Genomic DNA, 14,067 nt, shown 5'->3' with positions numbered 1-14,067 from the left:
CTAAGCTGCTTTGCAACAACATACCCCTGATCCTCATTCCCGTTTTGGCTTGAGCGCTCCCGGTTCCCCAGCTGTTCTGTGGTGGGTGCACAACAGACGTTTACTAATGACTACTTCAGGGACCCACTGGTGTTCCGTTTGCTACTTCCGAACTCCCGACAGCACCAGAGTAAATACTTCACGGAGTCAGAGCCCGTCATTGGGCCTGGAGCAAACACCGCTGAGGAACCACGGGCTAGAGCAGACCCCTCGCCCCCCTCTCCCCAGCACCAGCCTTTAAATAAAAAACAACACCTCCCCTACGCTCGTGCGTCCCCCGGTGGTGCTGCCCATATACAGACTCCGGTAACCTAGCTTCCTGCGTGGACAAGGCTAGAGATGGGGGCGGCGGGGGAGGCAGTCCGACGAGCCCCTCAAGGACCAAGTTCCATCGGAGACCGGCCAAGTCCTCGCCCGTCTCTCTCCTACCGACCTATCAGAGAACGGAAGTGACCCGCGACACACCGGCCTCACCCTCAGGGAGAGAAAGGCAAAATGAGCCCTCTCCGAGCAGATTTACCCCGAACTTTTCCCCAGGGTTTAAAGGACCCCTTCACCCCACCCAGCCCAGCCGCCTCGCTCTCCGACTTCAAAGTGCCGGCCCTCCGCACCACTACTTACCGATTTCAGCCGCTCTCGCATGAAAACTTCCCGCCACCAGCCTTTCCTTTTCCTCCAGCTGAGAGCACCCGCCCTTCCGGTTAGGTTTCCTCAACCAATAACAAGTGACACCCTTCTCTAATTGGTGAAGAAGGGCAACCACTATGTGCGTCATCGAACAAGACTACAGATGATTGGTTCATATTGGGGGCGGGATTAGCCAATGGGAAGCGGTCTTGGAGCTGGGGTGGGGGAGGCTGCGTGTTTCCGGAAGACGTGGCGGCTCTCCCCTGGGCTGTTTCCCGGCTTCTCTTCTCCCGACTTTGCTTCACGCCTTGGGCATCCGGAGGTCCGGTAGTCGCTGCCCTCATTGCCGCAGCCATGATCTCCTTAACCGACACCCAGAGTAAGGACTTGCCCCGGATCCTCTTACACCCGTTCCTTGAGCTCGTCTCCACCCGCCCCTCTCTCCGGGTCAATGAATGAAGCTCGGCGTTGGGGGCGGCGGCCTGCGGGACTGAGCAAGGGATGCGGGACCAGGAGGACTGCCTTGAGGGGACGGGAGCTAGATTTGCAGTGGCCGACGTGGGAGGAGGGTCAGTGGGATCTGGGGAGGGGGAAGTCTTTGCTGAGCCTAAGGGCACAAGGGTCCCGCTGTTCTCACTCACAGTGAGATGGGGGCTTTGTTCCTGCAGGTGGTCACAAGAGAAAGTTTGATGCGCGGTGCCCGTGGTTCACACTTGGGAATATTTGTGTACATGACAGGCTGGGGGTCCTCTACTGGCCGGTTGTTCGGGAGGCGGTATTTTAAGGGTCACCTAGTATGGGTTTGGGTCTTTTAAATACATACAAATATATGTATATATTTAAATATTTCGAGTATTTCGCCTTTTGCCACCTCTGGAAACGGCCTTCCAAAGATTCCTTGAAACGACTTCACTCTTCTACCACCCAATATTTCCACAGTAGTGAAAAAGCCACCTTGTGTTCAGTGAAACGATTTATTTCCTTAATATTGTGTATTGTGCTTTGTAGCTTGTTTTATTATTTTAGCATCTCTTTCTGCCTACACAGAGTTCTCAAGGCCTAGCTTATGTCTAAGGTTAGCGTTGTTTCTGTTTCCGTTTCTTTCGTTATAACACTCTTATTTCTACCCTTTTGTCAACCTTGATCATTTTCGTATTTACATATCTGCCCAACCGTGTGGGTCCTATCTTTCAATGATCGTGATAGTCTTTTTGTCTCACATTGCTTTATCTGCTATGATCATCATTTCTTATTCTGCTTAACTTAGTTTGATTTTCAAGATTTTAAGAACTAAATAGTCTGTTAAAAATAGAATTTCAGGGGCGCCTGGGTGGCTCAGTGGGTTAAAGCCTCTGCCTTTGGCTCAGGTCATGATCCCAGGGTCCTGGGATCAAGCCCCGTATTGGGCTCTCTGCTCCCCGGGAGCCTGCTTCCTTCTGTTTCTCTGCCTGCCTCTCTGCCTACTTGTGATCTCTGTCTGTCAAGTAAATAAGTAAAATCTTTTATAACATAGATAGATAGATAGATAGATAGATAGATAGATAGAATTTCATTGTAAATGCCCTACTTTAAAGTGGAGTCTTAAGGTTTGGATGGAAGTCATGGCTGACTTGAACTTGACAGAACTTCTCAGGTCTCATATACACTACCAACCCAGTCAGGCTCTTCTCATTCCTGTGGTCGGATGGGTCTGCACTTTGGAGTGGCCAAATGCACTGGCCCAGGAACGGTACCCGTTTTGGTCTGTTGGCCTGTTCTGATCAGAAAACACATAAAGTCTCTTTCTTTCTTTCTCTTACTGTTATAATAGGAACTAGCAATTGTATGAAGGCATCTTTTTTCATTTTACCAAGTGCTTTCAATATAAACCATTACTTTTTTATAAGAGCCCTATAAGGCAGGGAGAAGTATAGCTCTTTTATAAATTAAAAGAGGCTCAAAAGAAATTCATTGTATGATCATAAGGAAAATGACAGAAAGAAAACTTGATCCCAGGTCTGCTGGCTCAGAAACCTCTGTGTCTACTGTACCCTACTAGCGTCTAAGAAAACTGGGTATAAACTTTATTTGAGATCTGTCTTAGAATACTGTGGGTCTTTCACAGCAAAAATAGATACAACATTAGGTATTTATCTATAAAATTATGCATTGATTTTTTTGATAGATTGTGTAGGATTATTCAGAGTCTGTTGTCTTTGTGATAGCATCCTATTTCTCTTGATTAAAACCCAAATTTAAAATTAGGTTGTCCAAGAAAATTAAAATTGTATACATAAATTGCTAAAACTTATTTCTAATTCTATTAACTAGAGAAAGTACTTAATCTTTACACAGCTTATCTATCTGTGAAGTATTATTACTTCTCCTGTCTGAGTCTGATTATTACATAGATTAAAAATATGAACTATGTATCCTTTGCATAGAGATTTTCTTCTATTGAAGACTTCTTATAGGGACAAGTGCCTGATTTACATTCTTCCAAAATCCAGAACAAAGGGATTGGATTGGAATGTGGGCAGAATAGTGAGCATCCTCCTTCATTAACTTGATGAAGAAGATGAAATTATATTTTTTGTTGCTCATTTGCCAAATGTTTTGGTAGGACCGTGGATTAGAACACAAAATGGTTAGTGAACCAAAAGCTCTTTGGATTTCAAATGGTGTTCATGTGTGTGTGTGTGTCTGTTTAACTGCAGAAATTGACCATCATTCAAGTGATTTACCAAGATTATTCTGGGATTCTGATTCTGAAAGAGCATGACCAAGCACTGAACAGAAAAAAAAAGCAATTCATAATTGTTTTAAGGGTTTCTGTAATAACACTCTCCCACCCCCCTCCATAAAAACACAAGATTTATTGAGGGGGACAGAGTAGGCTAGTTCCCATGCTTCCTCTAGATCTTTACTTCATTATGTCACGTTGCTTGAAATTCTACCATGATGTTCAGTTGAGTTGTTCAGCTTGGTTGATATTCAGTCCAGTTGTTTATTATGAAATTTTCTATTTTTTAAAACACATGGTAGGAAAGAAAAAGCTAATATTAAAATTTTCAACTAAGATATCAAAATGCTAACAGTCATTGCTATTGGATTAAGCATCTTTCCTTGTAAAATTTCCACAAAAACGTTTTTTTTTTTCATTTTAGATAAATTGTATTAAACTGCTTTTAGCAAATTGTTCTTTTAAGAAAAATGTTCTCATAAATAGACAAAAGGAATGCAGGTTTGATAATTGCACCAGAGAAAAATAAATTTATTTTACTGGGTATGATTCTGGTGGTGAGCAGGCAACTCTGTGTAGAGCTTTGCTTATGAATGCATAGACAGGGAAAATGGGAATTCGGGAGATGAGAAAGGGCACAGTGAGTCCAGTTAGAGACTTTTGGCCCCCTTAGGCCAGGAAATACTTGGCAACATCATGCCAGTGCGAGTTCTGGCAAATATGTTACAGGCAACTGTCTCCTCCTGGGCTTACACTGGATGAAATAAAACAAATGTTTTGGTGCCCATGTTACAGTTGTAAGCTGTGCAGTCCAAAAACTGAGCTTGAATTCTAGCCTGACTCCCCACAACCACCACTCTTCCTGCCCAGCAGCTGTGCAGTCCCCCACCATGCATACACCTACATATATTTGCTGATTTTATGAGCAAGGATAAGTTACAAATCTCTGAGTCTGTGAAATATGGGGCTGGTGCTACTTTTCACCTCACAGCTTTGTTAAAGGAATTGCAACATATTTGTATAAACATTTCAGTGAATGTGAAACCATATCCAGATACTGTTTTTTTCACTCCAGTCAATTTTTTTTTCCAGTCAATTTTTAATACTTCTACTAATACCTACTTAGTTGTTAGGTAACAACTAATCCTATTAAACTTGAATCACCTAAGGGTGCTTCCCCCAGATGTCCAGTATGCTCCAGTGCCCTTGAGTGCCCTGAAAAAAAAAAAAAAAATCCTGTAGGAATATGATGTAATAGTTCAGCATAGGGACTGAGTTCAAATCCTCAACCAGAAGTGTGACTCTGGGCAAAAAAAGTTGTTTCTCCAAATCTCAATTTTCTCCATTTCTAAAAGGATGTAATTTCACCCACCTTGCAGTAGTATGGGAAGGATTAAGTAATATAAGGTATGTAAAGTGCCCCATCATGGATAATTCATGGCAAATCCTCAGTACATAGCAGGTGTACTTCCATATAATTTCCTGTCTGATAACAAATATCTCAAAAATTTGGGGGTGCCTACGTGGTCCAGTCCCTTAAGCATCCAACTCTTGATTTCAGCTCACGTCATGATCTCAGGGTCATGAGATTGAGCCCTTCGTCAGGCTCCCCACTCAGCACAGAGCCTGTGTGAGATTCTTTGCCTCTCCCTCTGCCCCTCCTCCCATCCAAGCTATCTCCCTCCCTCTCTCTCTAAAATAAACTCTTAAAAAAAAAAAAAAAACCTCAAAATTTTTATGTAATCATTAGGATAATTTATGAAAAGTTAGAAATTAGTCCTATTTAAATCACTCAACTGCCAGTGACTAAATCCTAATACTAAATAGTTATACAATGGAATTTTACTTGTTCTTTTGTCCATATTTTCTTCCAGGAAATTATGACACCTCAACAGCTCAACAGTCATTTTGGTCAATTCTCTTAAGGGATTTAAGCATGAAAGCATTAGCCTCACATTTTCATAGGATTTTGTCTGTTGAATACATTTATAATATTTATATTTATTTATAAATATATATTTATATACCAGTACCTGAATTCTTTTAGGCTAACTTTGGGAGAAAATGTTGTTAGAATGGAAGGCAGTAGTTAACTGTAAATTGAGGAGTTCGGGGATGTAGAAAAATAAATGACAGAAGTGTTCAACTCTGTTATTTTACAAGGACATTTTACATGGCTTAAAAATTTTTTTGAGTAGCTGTGACCTAGATTTTGGCTTTCTGGAGCCAAGGCCAAAAAGTTAAGTAACAGATCAGAAATCGTAAATAGTGTATTTAAAATTGGGTTTCTAAAAATATGGTGGTTTCTGCTCTGTTTCATTACTTCATGTAGATAGTATGTATCTGGGTAAAATAAGATTTGGTAAGTATTTCCTGAAAGCAAAACTAAAATGATCAAAGAGGTGACTTAGTGGCTTAGGCTTTTAGCATTAACAGAAAAGGACAACTATAATCTTAGAAAGTTAAGAATCCTCAGAATAAAAAGATAAGACCAAGAGAATGTAAAGGTAATAAAATCATTGGTTTTATATAAGGATGAACATAAACTTCAATGCTTATACTTCGATCACCGCTATATGCTCCATACCTAGAAGAGATGCTGGCATCTAGGAGTTGATTCTTTGTTTTTGAATGAAAAGATTAAAACCCCAGCACATTAATATTAAGTAAAACTGTTCTTTGAAACGTTTGGAGAGCTGATATTAGTACTTAGACACTAATTGTGTGAACGGATTCATGGGTTAGATAATTTATAGATGATAAAAACATATCATCAAGAAGTTAAAATTGATGCCTAACCTCCTGAAAATTAACTTTTGAGGAGACAACGATGTGCTTCTCAAAATACTGCCCTTGTGAGAAGCAGTGTGTCATGAAGTATATTGTGCTGACTTATGATAGCATTTCTACTAGGTTAAAGAAGGTATTCATTTAAGAGGGGAAGGAGGTAACTGTAGATATTGTGCATATAAATAATAGTCCTAGAATATGAAAGGAGATAAATAGTAAAAGAAAACCCATATTGTTATGTTTGATGCCAGAGGGGTCCTTGGGAGGGAGAAAGTATATAATCAGAGGTTTAGAATCCTGATGATCTTTCTCTGTCATGCATATGTTTATGAGAAGTGCTATCTGTCATGTAAGGATTAGAGATTTCCATTTATATCTTAAATTTTGAGGTTATTTGCTGCTATTAGTTTAATCTATTATAGATCTTAATGGATGTCATAAAGTTAACCTGCAATGCTGAGACCTACTTTCTTATATCAGCCAAAAGAAAAACTGAAAAATTTTCTTAGTTTACAGGATCTTAACGTAACTTATATTTTTCTCTGCCCTTAACTATATAACTTATATTGCAGAAATTGGAATGGGATTAACAGGATTTGGAGTGTTTTTCCTGTTCTTTGGAATGATTCTCTTTTTTGACAAAGCTCTACTGGCTATTGGAAATGTGAGTTTTTCAACATATATTTTAACTGAAGTCATAAGGAAACTTGAATTACAAATGAATTATTGCCTGCTATTAAATTTTGGGGGAAGTAATTTACTGTTACTCATAAAGATTCCTATTGTCTTCTCTGTTTACATTAGTAATAAAAACCTGTTTCGGCCTGGGTGGCTAAGTTGATTAAGCACCTGCCTTTGGCTCAGGTCATTATCTCAGGTTCCTGGAATGGAGCCCACATCAGGGGCTCCCTGCTCAGTGGGAAGCGTGCTTCTCCCTCTCACTCTGCCTGTTCCTCCCCCTGCTTGTGTTCTCTCTCTCTCTGTCACAGAAATAAAATCTGTAAAAACAAAACAAACAAACAAACAAAACCTGTTTAAATAAAAGGTAAACACTTAAAAGAGATTTTTTTTTCTCATTTATTTTTTTATAAACATATAATGTATTATTAGCCCCAGGGGTACAGGAACCCTCCCCAATGTCCATAACCCCACCACCCTCTCCCTACCTCCCTCCCCTGGCAACCCTCATTTTGTTTTGTGAGATTAAGAGTCTCTCATGGTTTGTCTCCCTCCCTTCCTACCCCCCAAACCCCCCACATTGCATCTCCACTTTCTCATATCAGGGAGATCATATGATAGTTATCTTTCTCCGATTGACTTATTTCGCTAAGCATAATACCCTCTAGTTCCATCCACGTTGTTGCAAATGGCAAGATTTCATTTTTAAAGAGGTTTTTGAATGACTACCCTGTTGAGTGTTTGATATGTAATATACAATAGATTAAATCAAGGCTGCCTTTAGATAAGAGTTCAAAGTAGATGACTTGGGAGCCCCCATGTCTTGGTAAATTTATTAATATGTCTAACTTAGAACATCCGACTTGAAACATTTGGTTCAGTAACATAAAATAAATAGATTTTTAAAAACCATTTAAACCTCTTATATATCTGTATATTAAGAGTCGATTTGCTGAGAAAAGTATGTTTATTGTTTATTTGGAATATGTACTTTGTTGTCCATTGTGAAGGTTGTGCAGGAGTTCTAGAAATAAATCATAACCCTTTTAAGAAGACAACAAAGTTACTGAATAGTGTTAAATATCTTCGAAGTATACATTATCATAGAGCTTTTAATTGGAAATTAGGAAATATAAGGTTAACAAAACTATTCCAAATTGATGTTTTAGTTAATAATATAAATGCCATTGCTCTCTGAGAATATGAAGCTTAACTGTTTAGAATATGAAGCTTAACTGTTTAGGCTCAAACATTAAAGATAGTTACAAAGGCAAGTATTAGGATTAAAACCTGGGGAAAAAGCAAGCTTTTAATAGATGACCATTTTTGCTCGCTATCTGAAAACATACAAAATATGTGTATATTTGAGAACATAACAGCTTTATTTTTATTTCTGCTGCCACCATAGATTCTGAGATAAGTAAGACTAAAATCTTCTTCCTGGCTTTGCATGGTTTCCTCTATCAGCTTGGCCATGTCAGTATTTCTCCCATCCATAGGAACTCCTGTAGCCATGGTGAAGTGTATTTCCGGGTGACATGTTTATGGGCTGCCTTCCTCTTTCGCTCTGCCACTCCTCAGCTTAACTAAAACCCTCTCCATCTCGCTTACCTGGGAAAACACTGCATATGCACCTGCCTTTTGGTAACATCTGATCTTTCTTTGATACTCTTTTTCTCCATTTAATCAAGATAGAAGAGGACTGTGAAGAGTGGAATCCAACTTCAGCTTTCCTGTGCTTAGCCCACTCCTTGATTCTGCCTCTTGGCGTGCATCATAGTTTCCTCCAGCCAGTTGCCCCCACTGAGAGCCAGATGTGCTGCTTTTAATTATATTTAGCTTTGAACTTGCTTTTCAAATTTATGCAGTGTGTTTGACTACTTTTTCTATCTTGCATCTTCTTTCTCTTCTAGGTTTTATTTGTAGCTGGCTTGGCTTTTGTCATTGGTTTAGAAAGAACATTCAGATTCTTCTTCCAAAAACATAAAATGAAAGCTACAGGATTTTTCCTGGGTGGAGTATTTGTAGTCCTTATTGGTTGGCCTTTGATAGGCATGATCTTTGAAATCTATGGATTCTTTCTCTTGTTCAGGTAAGGCAATTATTTTACTCTTTCTCTTTCAATAAACTAGTATGCCAAATAATTATTACAAAAACCTAGACATTTGCATCAGCATGAGTACAAAGACCATAATTTCCTCAAATGGATTTTTTTTACATTGAATCTTTTATTGAATCTCTTATTAGATAATTCAGTCAACTATAAAAATGTTTATTAAATGTAGATGATTGCCAGTAGGGTCACTGTCTTGTATTTTCAACATGATAAAATTGGTTTTTATTGAGAATTTAAAGCATTATCTTTCTATTGAAAGCACTTTGCATTTAAGGCACTTTGTTATTTTTAGCAACGAAACACTGATACATACATACATACAGTATTTTAATTCATAGAACCTGATACTGCATAGTTACTGCCACTGGATGACAATTCTTTTAGTACAAACACACATTAGAAAATTTTGTACCAGACACAGTATGGTAGATTTTGATCAGTGTTTTACAAATGCTAGTTACTAAGTGAATAAATAAGTATTCTATGTGAGAAAATACCTTTTAAATAAGGTTGGTTTAATTATTTATTCAAGATACGTATATCCTTTGTCTTCTATCTGCCAAATACTGTGTCATTCATGGGAGACATAAAACCAAAGTAAGTATCATATCTGCTTTAGAGAATGTCTCATTTCTGATAATGGGAAATAGACTATAAAGAGACCAGCAGGGTATAGTAGTAATGTGTTATAGATGTATAAGCACAATACTCTAGAAGTATAATAAAGAGATGAAATCAGGGGAGAGGTAAGAAACATTACCACTAAAGGTAACATTTGAAATTTGAAATCTCCAGAACGTTCAAAAGTTTAACTAGATCTTTTCTTTTTATTTGGTTAGCAGTTGATTTTGGTAATAAGAATCTGTAAGTTCTGAGAACCATTTTTTCCTTCTTCCTAGGGGCTTTTTTCCTGTGGTCATTGGCTTTATTAGAAGAGTGCCAGTCCTTGGATCCCTCTTGAATTTACCTGGAATTAGATCAGTAAGTTATCATGTATTAGAAATAAAATTTTTAAACCATCAAAATAATACTCTTTGATGCTCCTCAAGGAATACAATAATCAATACCTGATTGATAAGTTTTTTATTATGATATAAATTGTTACATCACCGTAGATCATGGTTACCATGAATACCAGAGAAAATAATCATTGCTAACTGTAAAAAACCTGAAATTTTGTTTCACTATATCCATTTTTAATATTCTTGATTTTTTAAAATGTAACTCAGACTGATATGCTATGTCACCTTTCTCTTTGAGAGTTCAAGGTACTTTACAATTAACTTTTATATGATTTCTAATCTTAGAAGTCATTATGTAAAAAGGACATCATTATTTCTTTTTTCTTTTTTCTTTTTTTTTAAGATTTTATTTATTTGACAGACAGAGATCACAAGTAGGCAGAGAGGCAGGCAGAGAGAGAGAGAGGGAAACAGGCTCCCTGCTCAGCAGAGAGCCAGATGCAGGGCTCGATCCTAGGACCCTGAAATCATGACCTGAGCTGATGGCAGAGGCTTAACCCACTGAACCACCCAGGCACCCCAGGATGTCATTATTTCAAATAAGATTTTCTTTCTTAGACTGTATCACCAAATAGCGTGCACTAAGACAATTAAATCAATCACAATTATACTGGAAGTCAGATGATAAAATTCTGTTTCCAGCTCTCTCCACAGTTTGAATGATCTCACAAATCTGTTCCTTCAAGATGGGCCATCAACTTCCTAAAGTTGTTTATAGACGTTTGTAGATGTTTGTAGAGACATAATCTGTAGCATTAACTGGTTTCTCAGAGAGCTAAAGGATGTCTTACCCACTGAAGAATGGGTTTTGCTGTAAGACAAAGTCTCATTTCCAACCTCAAGTCAATTTTACAGTCAGAATCTTATAGCCTAGACAACCTAGATATTTGAAGTTACCTTTGGGGAGAGAATGTTGTGCTTTCTCTCCTCCTAAATTTGCTTTAAAATCCTAATGAATCCATGGTACTTTCAAAGCAGCTTTTAGTTTTGACGTGCCAATCACCTATTTATAATGATATAAAATGTTGGAATTTAGGCTGTTAGGGGGTTATGTCCAGATCTCATTTACATTAATCTCCAAACTCATACTGTAGTCAGTGTTGTTTTTACTTATGAATTTTACTTATGAATTTCTACAATGGCTTTTGAATTTACCAAAACTTCTAGTTATACAGTTGTAAACATTATTCACATCCTTAATTTAAGGATTCTTCGCTATCTGTGTAAATGGATAGCCAGTACTATAAATTATGTTTCCTATTATTATTACTTCATGATAATAAATGGTTCAGTAAAAGTGTGAATCGTGAAATGAAGGGCAAAATGATTGCTAAATTTTGATAGTATTTTGACCACTTGGGTTACATAACTTTTAATATGTCTCCACTAATTATTTTGTTTTAATATTTGCATCACCATCTGGAATGCTGAAGAAGGCCCAGTTGCTTTACATTTGGGGTGGAGTAGCCAAAGTAAATAACCACTTACATTAACGTGTGTTAAAATTTATATTCAGTAACTATAAATTTATGCTTGCCTCATTACATCTATTTTTAATGTCATTGCCACTTTCAGTCTGAAGTCCAGAACACAAATTTAAAGTATTTTTAGTCAATAGATGTTGTTAATTACTGAACTTAATGGAGTTAAATCTGTTTGTTCAAAGACTACATAGGCCCAGAAGAGATCCTCAGTAATGGTCAGTTGAAATATCTTATTGGGTTCATTAATGCATGAATGGCTGACATTTCAGCTTTTTATTTATTTTTTTTTATTTTTTGTTAAGCTAGCAATGTTAACTTCATTTTATCCAATTTTTTTATTCATTGTGTTGCATTTCTCGTGTTGTACCCTTAAAGTCATATGCATAACATGTCATGCAAAAACAATCTTAGCAAAGAAAATTTTTTTATACACATTTGCGTGTCAGGAGATTGTGGTGAGTAGTACTGGATTAACCATTGTCAGTCACACCTTAAATTTCCACGAATCTTATATAGCTGGGTATTTTAATCAACATTTAAAATGTTGATACAGTGTTTTTATAATGCTGTGGGCTTTCTTTTAATTACCTGTTTTTCTTCTCCTTGCAGTTTGTAGATAAAGTTGGAGAAAGCAACAATATGGTATAACAACAAGTGAATTGAAGACTCATTTAAAATATTGTATTATTTATAAAATCCTTTGAAGAATATTCAGCACAAAATTAAATTACATGAAATAGCTTGTAATGTTCTTTACAGAAGTTTAAAACGTGTAGTCTACAGAGTACCAATAGCAGTTAACAAAGAGGCCATGAGAACAGGCTTCTAATCAAGTGAGCTAAGAAGTCAGCAAGCAAACTAAAGGAGATGAATCTATGTTACAATACTTATTGAAACTCTTGAAGGCGATTTTTATTGTTTATCCACAATATGCGAAACACAGCCATCCTTGGAGAACTCTGGGGCCTGTTTCTTTTCTTCTTCTTTTGAAGGCGCAGAAGAACCCATAGGCATTTGCTTTTTAGAAATATCCACTGGAGTGGCAAAAGTATTTCCAGTTGCACTGTGTGTCTGAAAGTGATGCATGAGTAAGATTGGATTATGTCATTTAATGTATTAAAACTAAGGAAAATCCAGTTTTGATGTATTAATCACTTTTTTTTGTAAACATATGGTTAAAATAAAACATTTGTGGTACTTCTGATTCTTAATATTTTAAAGCCAGATGAAAATCTGGACTAGATATTCACTGACAGAATATGCAAAGGTCATTCTTTATAACTAAACACTCCAGAACTACTCATACTTCTTGAGAGTCTGACCTAATTATCTGTATCCTTCATTACATGTAAGCATCTAACAAAAACCATTGAGTAGTCTGTTACATACCTTTTTTCATTGAATAGTCTTTTATTTAAGATACCAAATGATGCAAGCCAAATGGATTTTTCTGTCATGGTGTAGTTTTTCTTTTTTGTGTTTTGTTGTTGTTGTTGTTGTTGTTTTTTTAACTTTTGTAGTGATTTTATCATTTTCTTTTTCATAAGTTAAATAACTATTGATAATGTTTAATATGTAACATGTTAAAAGGTTAAATTTACATTTGTTAAGAGCTTTTCATGTAAAGCTGAGTTTTCCTTTATTTTTAGCTTTTTCCTAACATCAAAATCAATATGCATGATGAATCCTTCATAAGATCACTCTTTGTCTTGAGTTCATGGAGAAAATATCTGAATTCACATGCTAAAGTTAGTTTACTATAATTAAACAGACTATAGTTTCTTAAAAACATGACACTAAAAAAATGTGTTGTTTTTTTCTACCATTGATGCTTGTCTGGCAGAAAGAAACAGTGGCCATTTCTTCATTAGTTTTCTGAGGTGGCTGCTTTTCTGGTAGATGTAAGAACACGTTTCAACAGTTATAGTACTACTTGTTTTACCACTAATGATTGCACTATTTACTTTTTTTTAACAGTTGCATAGCTTTTTAACACACAAAATCATAACTGAAATTTGTGATTTTTATTTACAAACATGTCTACAAATTATATCACAGCTTATGTTATTTTTAGTTAAATCTTGATGCACAGAGAACACCCATCCTTGCTTTTCTAAAGAAGGAAAGATTTGGTATATAGTTCAATGGTCAGTCTTGTGGATTACTGCCTTTTGGTACTGGCATTTGACTTATGACATAATCTGTGAAATTAGATGATATTGATGAAATGAGACTCCTACCTCAATAGTTCATGGAATAATAAGAGATCTAGTGTTGTGTCTAATGTTCTTCAAAAAAGTAATATCCTCATTTGGAGAGTGTCAAATATATACATATTTTGGGGATCGACTTATACAAGTTGCCCTGTAGGACTCTTATACATATTTTTGACTGATCCATATTATTTTCAGTGGCTAGATAATTCTATCTTTTTAGAACAAGAACTGTATCTGTTAATGTAAGGAACATCTGTATTATTTAACTCCTTTGTAGACATGAATTTCTATCAAAATGTTCTTTGCACTGTAGCAGATCTCTTTTTCAAAATCTTATTTCAGAATCGTTATTAGAAGTTGTGTAAAGGATTTG

The 14,067-nt window shown here is 36.7% G+C and overlaps 2 protein-coding genes across 2 annotated transcripts in view; one reads left to right on the top strand and one right to left on the bottom strand.

The window, feature by feature from the left end:
* Positions 1 to 744, bottom strand: part of RECQL (RecQ like helicase) — a 54,621-nt gene extending 53,877 nt beyond the window's left edge. Inside the window, exon 1 of the mRNA XM_032855311.1 lies at positions 661 to 744. The gene's annotated coding sequence lies outside the window, so the exon portion shown is untranslated. The remainder of the gene's footprint in view (positions 1 to 660) is intronic.
* On the top strand, positions 535 to 12,820 carry GOLT1B (golgi transport 1B). The gene is made up of 6 exons (XM_032854655.1): positions 535 to 739; positions 860 to 1,045; positions 6,751 to 6,842; positions 8,770 to 8,948; positions 9,872 to 9,953; positions 12,088 to 12,820. The coding sequence occupies exons 1-6, from the start codon at positions 535 to 537 to the stop codon at positions 12,124 to 12,126; spliced, it is 783 nt and encodes a 260-aa protein (XP_032710546.1). The 3' UTR covers positions 12,127 to 12,820.
* Positions 12,821 to 14,067: the final 1,247 nt, after the last annotated feature.

Source organism: Lontra canadensis, unplaced genomic scaffold, assembly GCF_010015895.1.
Source record: "Lontra canadensis isolate GAN:19392208 unplaced genomic scaffold, GSC_riverotter_1.0 scaffold9, whole genome shotgun sequence".
In the NCBI taxonomy this organism is placed as follows: Eukaryota; Metazoa; Chordata; class Mammalia; order Carnivora; family Mustelidae; genus Lontra; species Lontra canadensis.
This window is presented reverse-complemented; position numbering and strand designations above follow the sequence as displayed.

What these genes read in the sequence shown, in the direction of transcription:
- GOLT1B (XM_032854655.1), top strand. Translation starts at nt 535, where the DNA reads ATGAGCCCTCTCCGAGCAGATTTACCCCGAACTTTTCCCCAGGGTTTA. An exon ending in CTCCTTAACCGACACCCAGA is followed by an intron (nt 1,046 to 6,750) that starts GTAAGGACTTGC and finishes CTTATATTGCAG; the next exon opens with AAATTGGAATGGGATTAACA. An exon ending in ATTTACCTGGAATTAGATCA is followed by an intron (nt 9,954 to 12,087) that starts GTAAGTTATCAT and finishes TTCTCCTTGCAG; the next exon opens with TTTGTAGATAAAGTTGGAGA.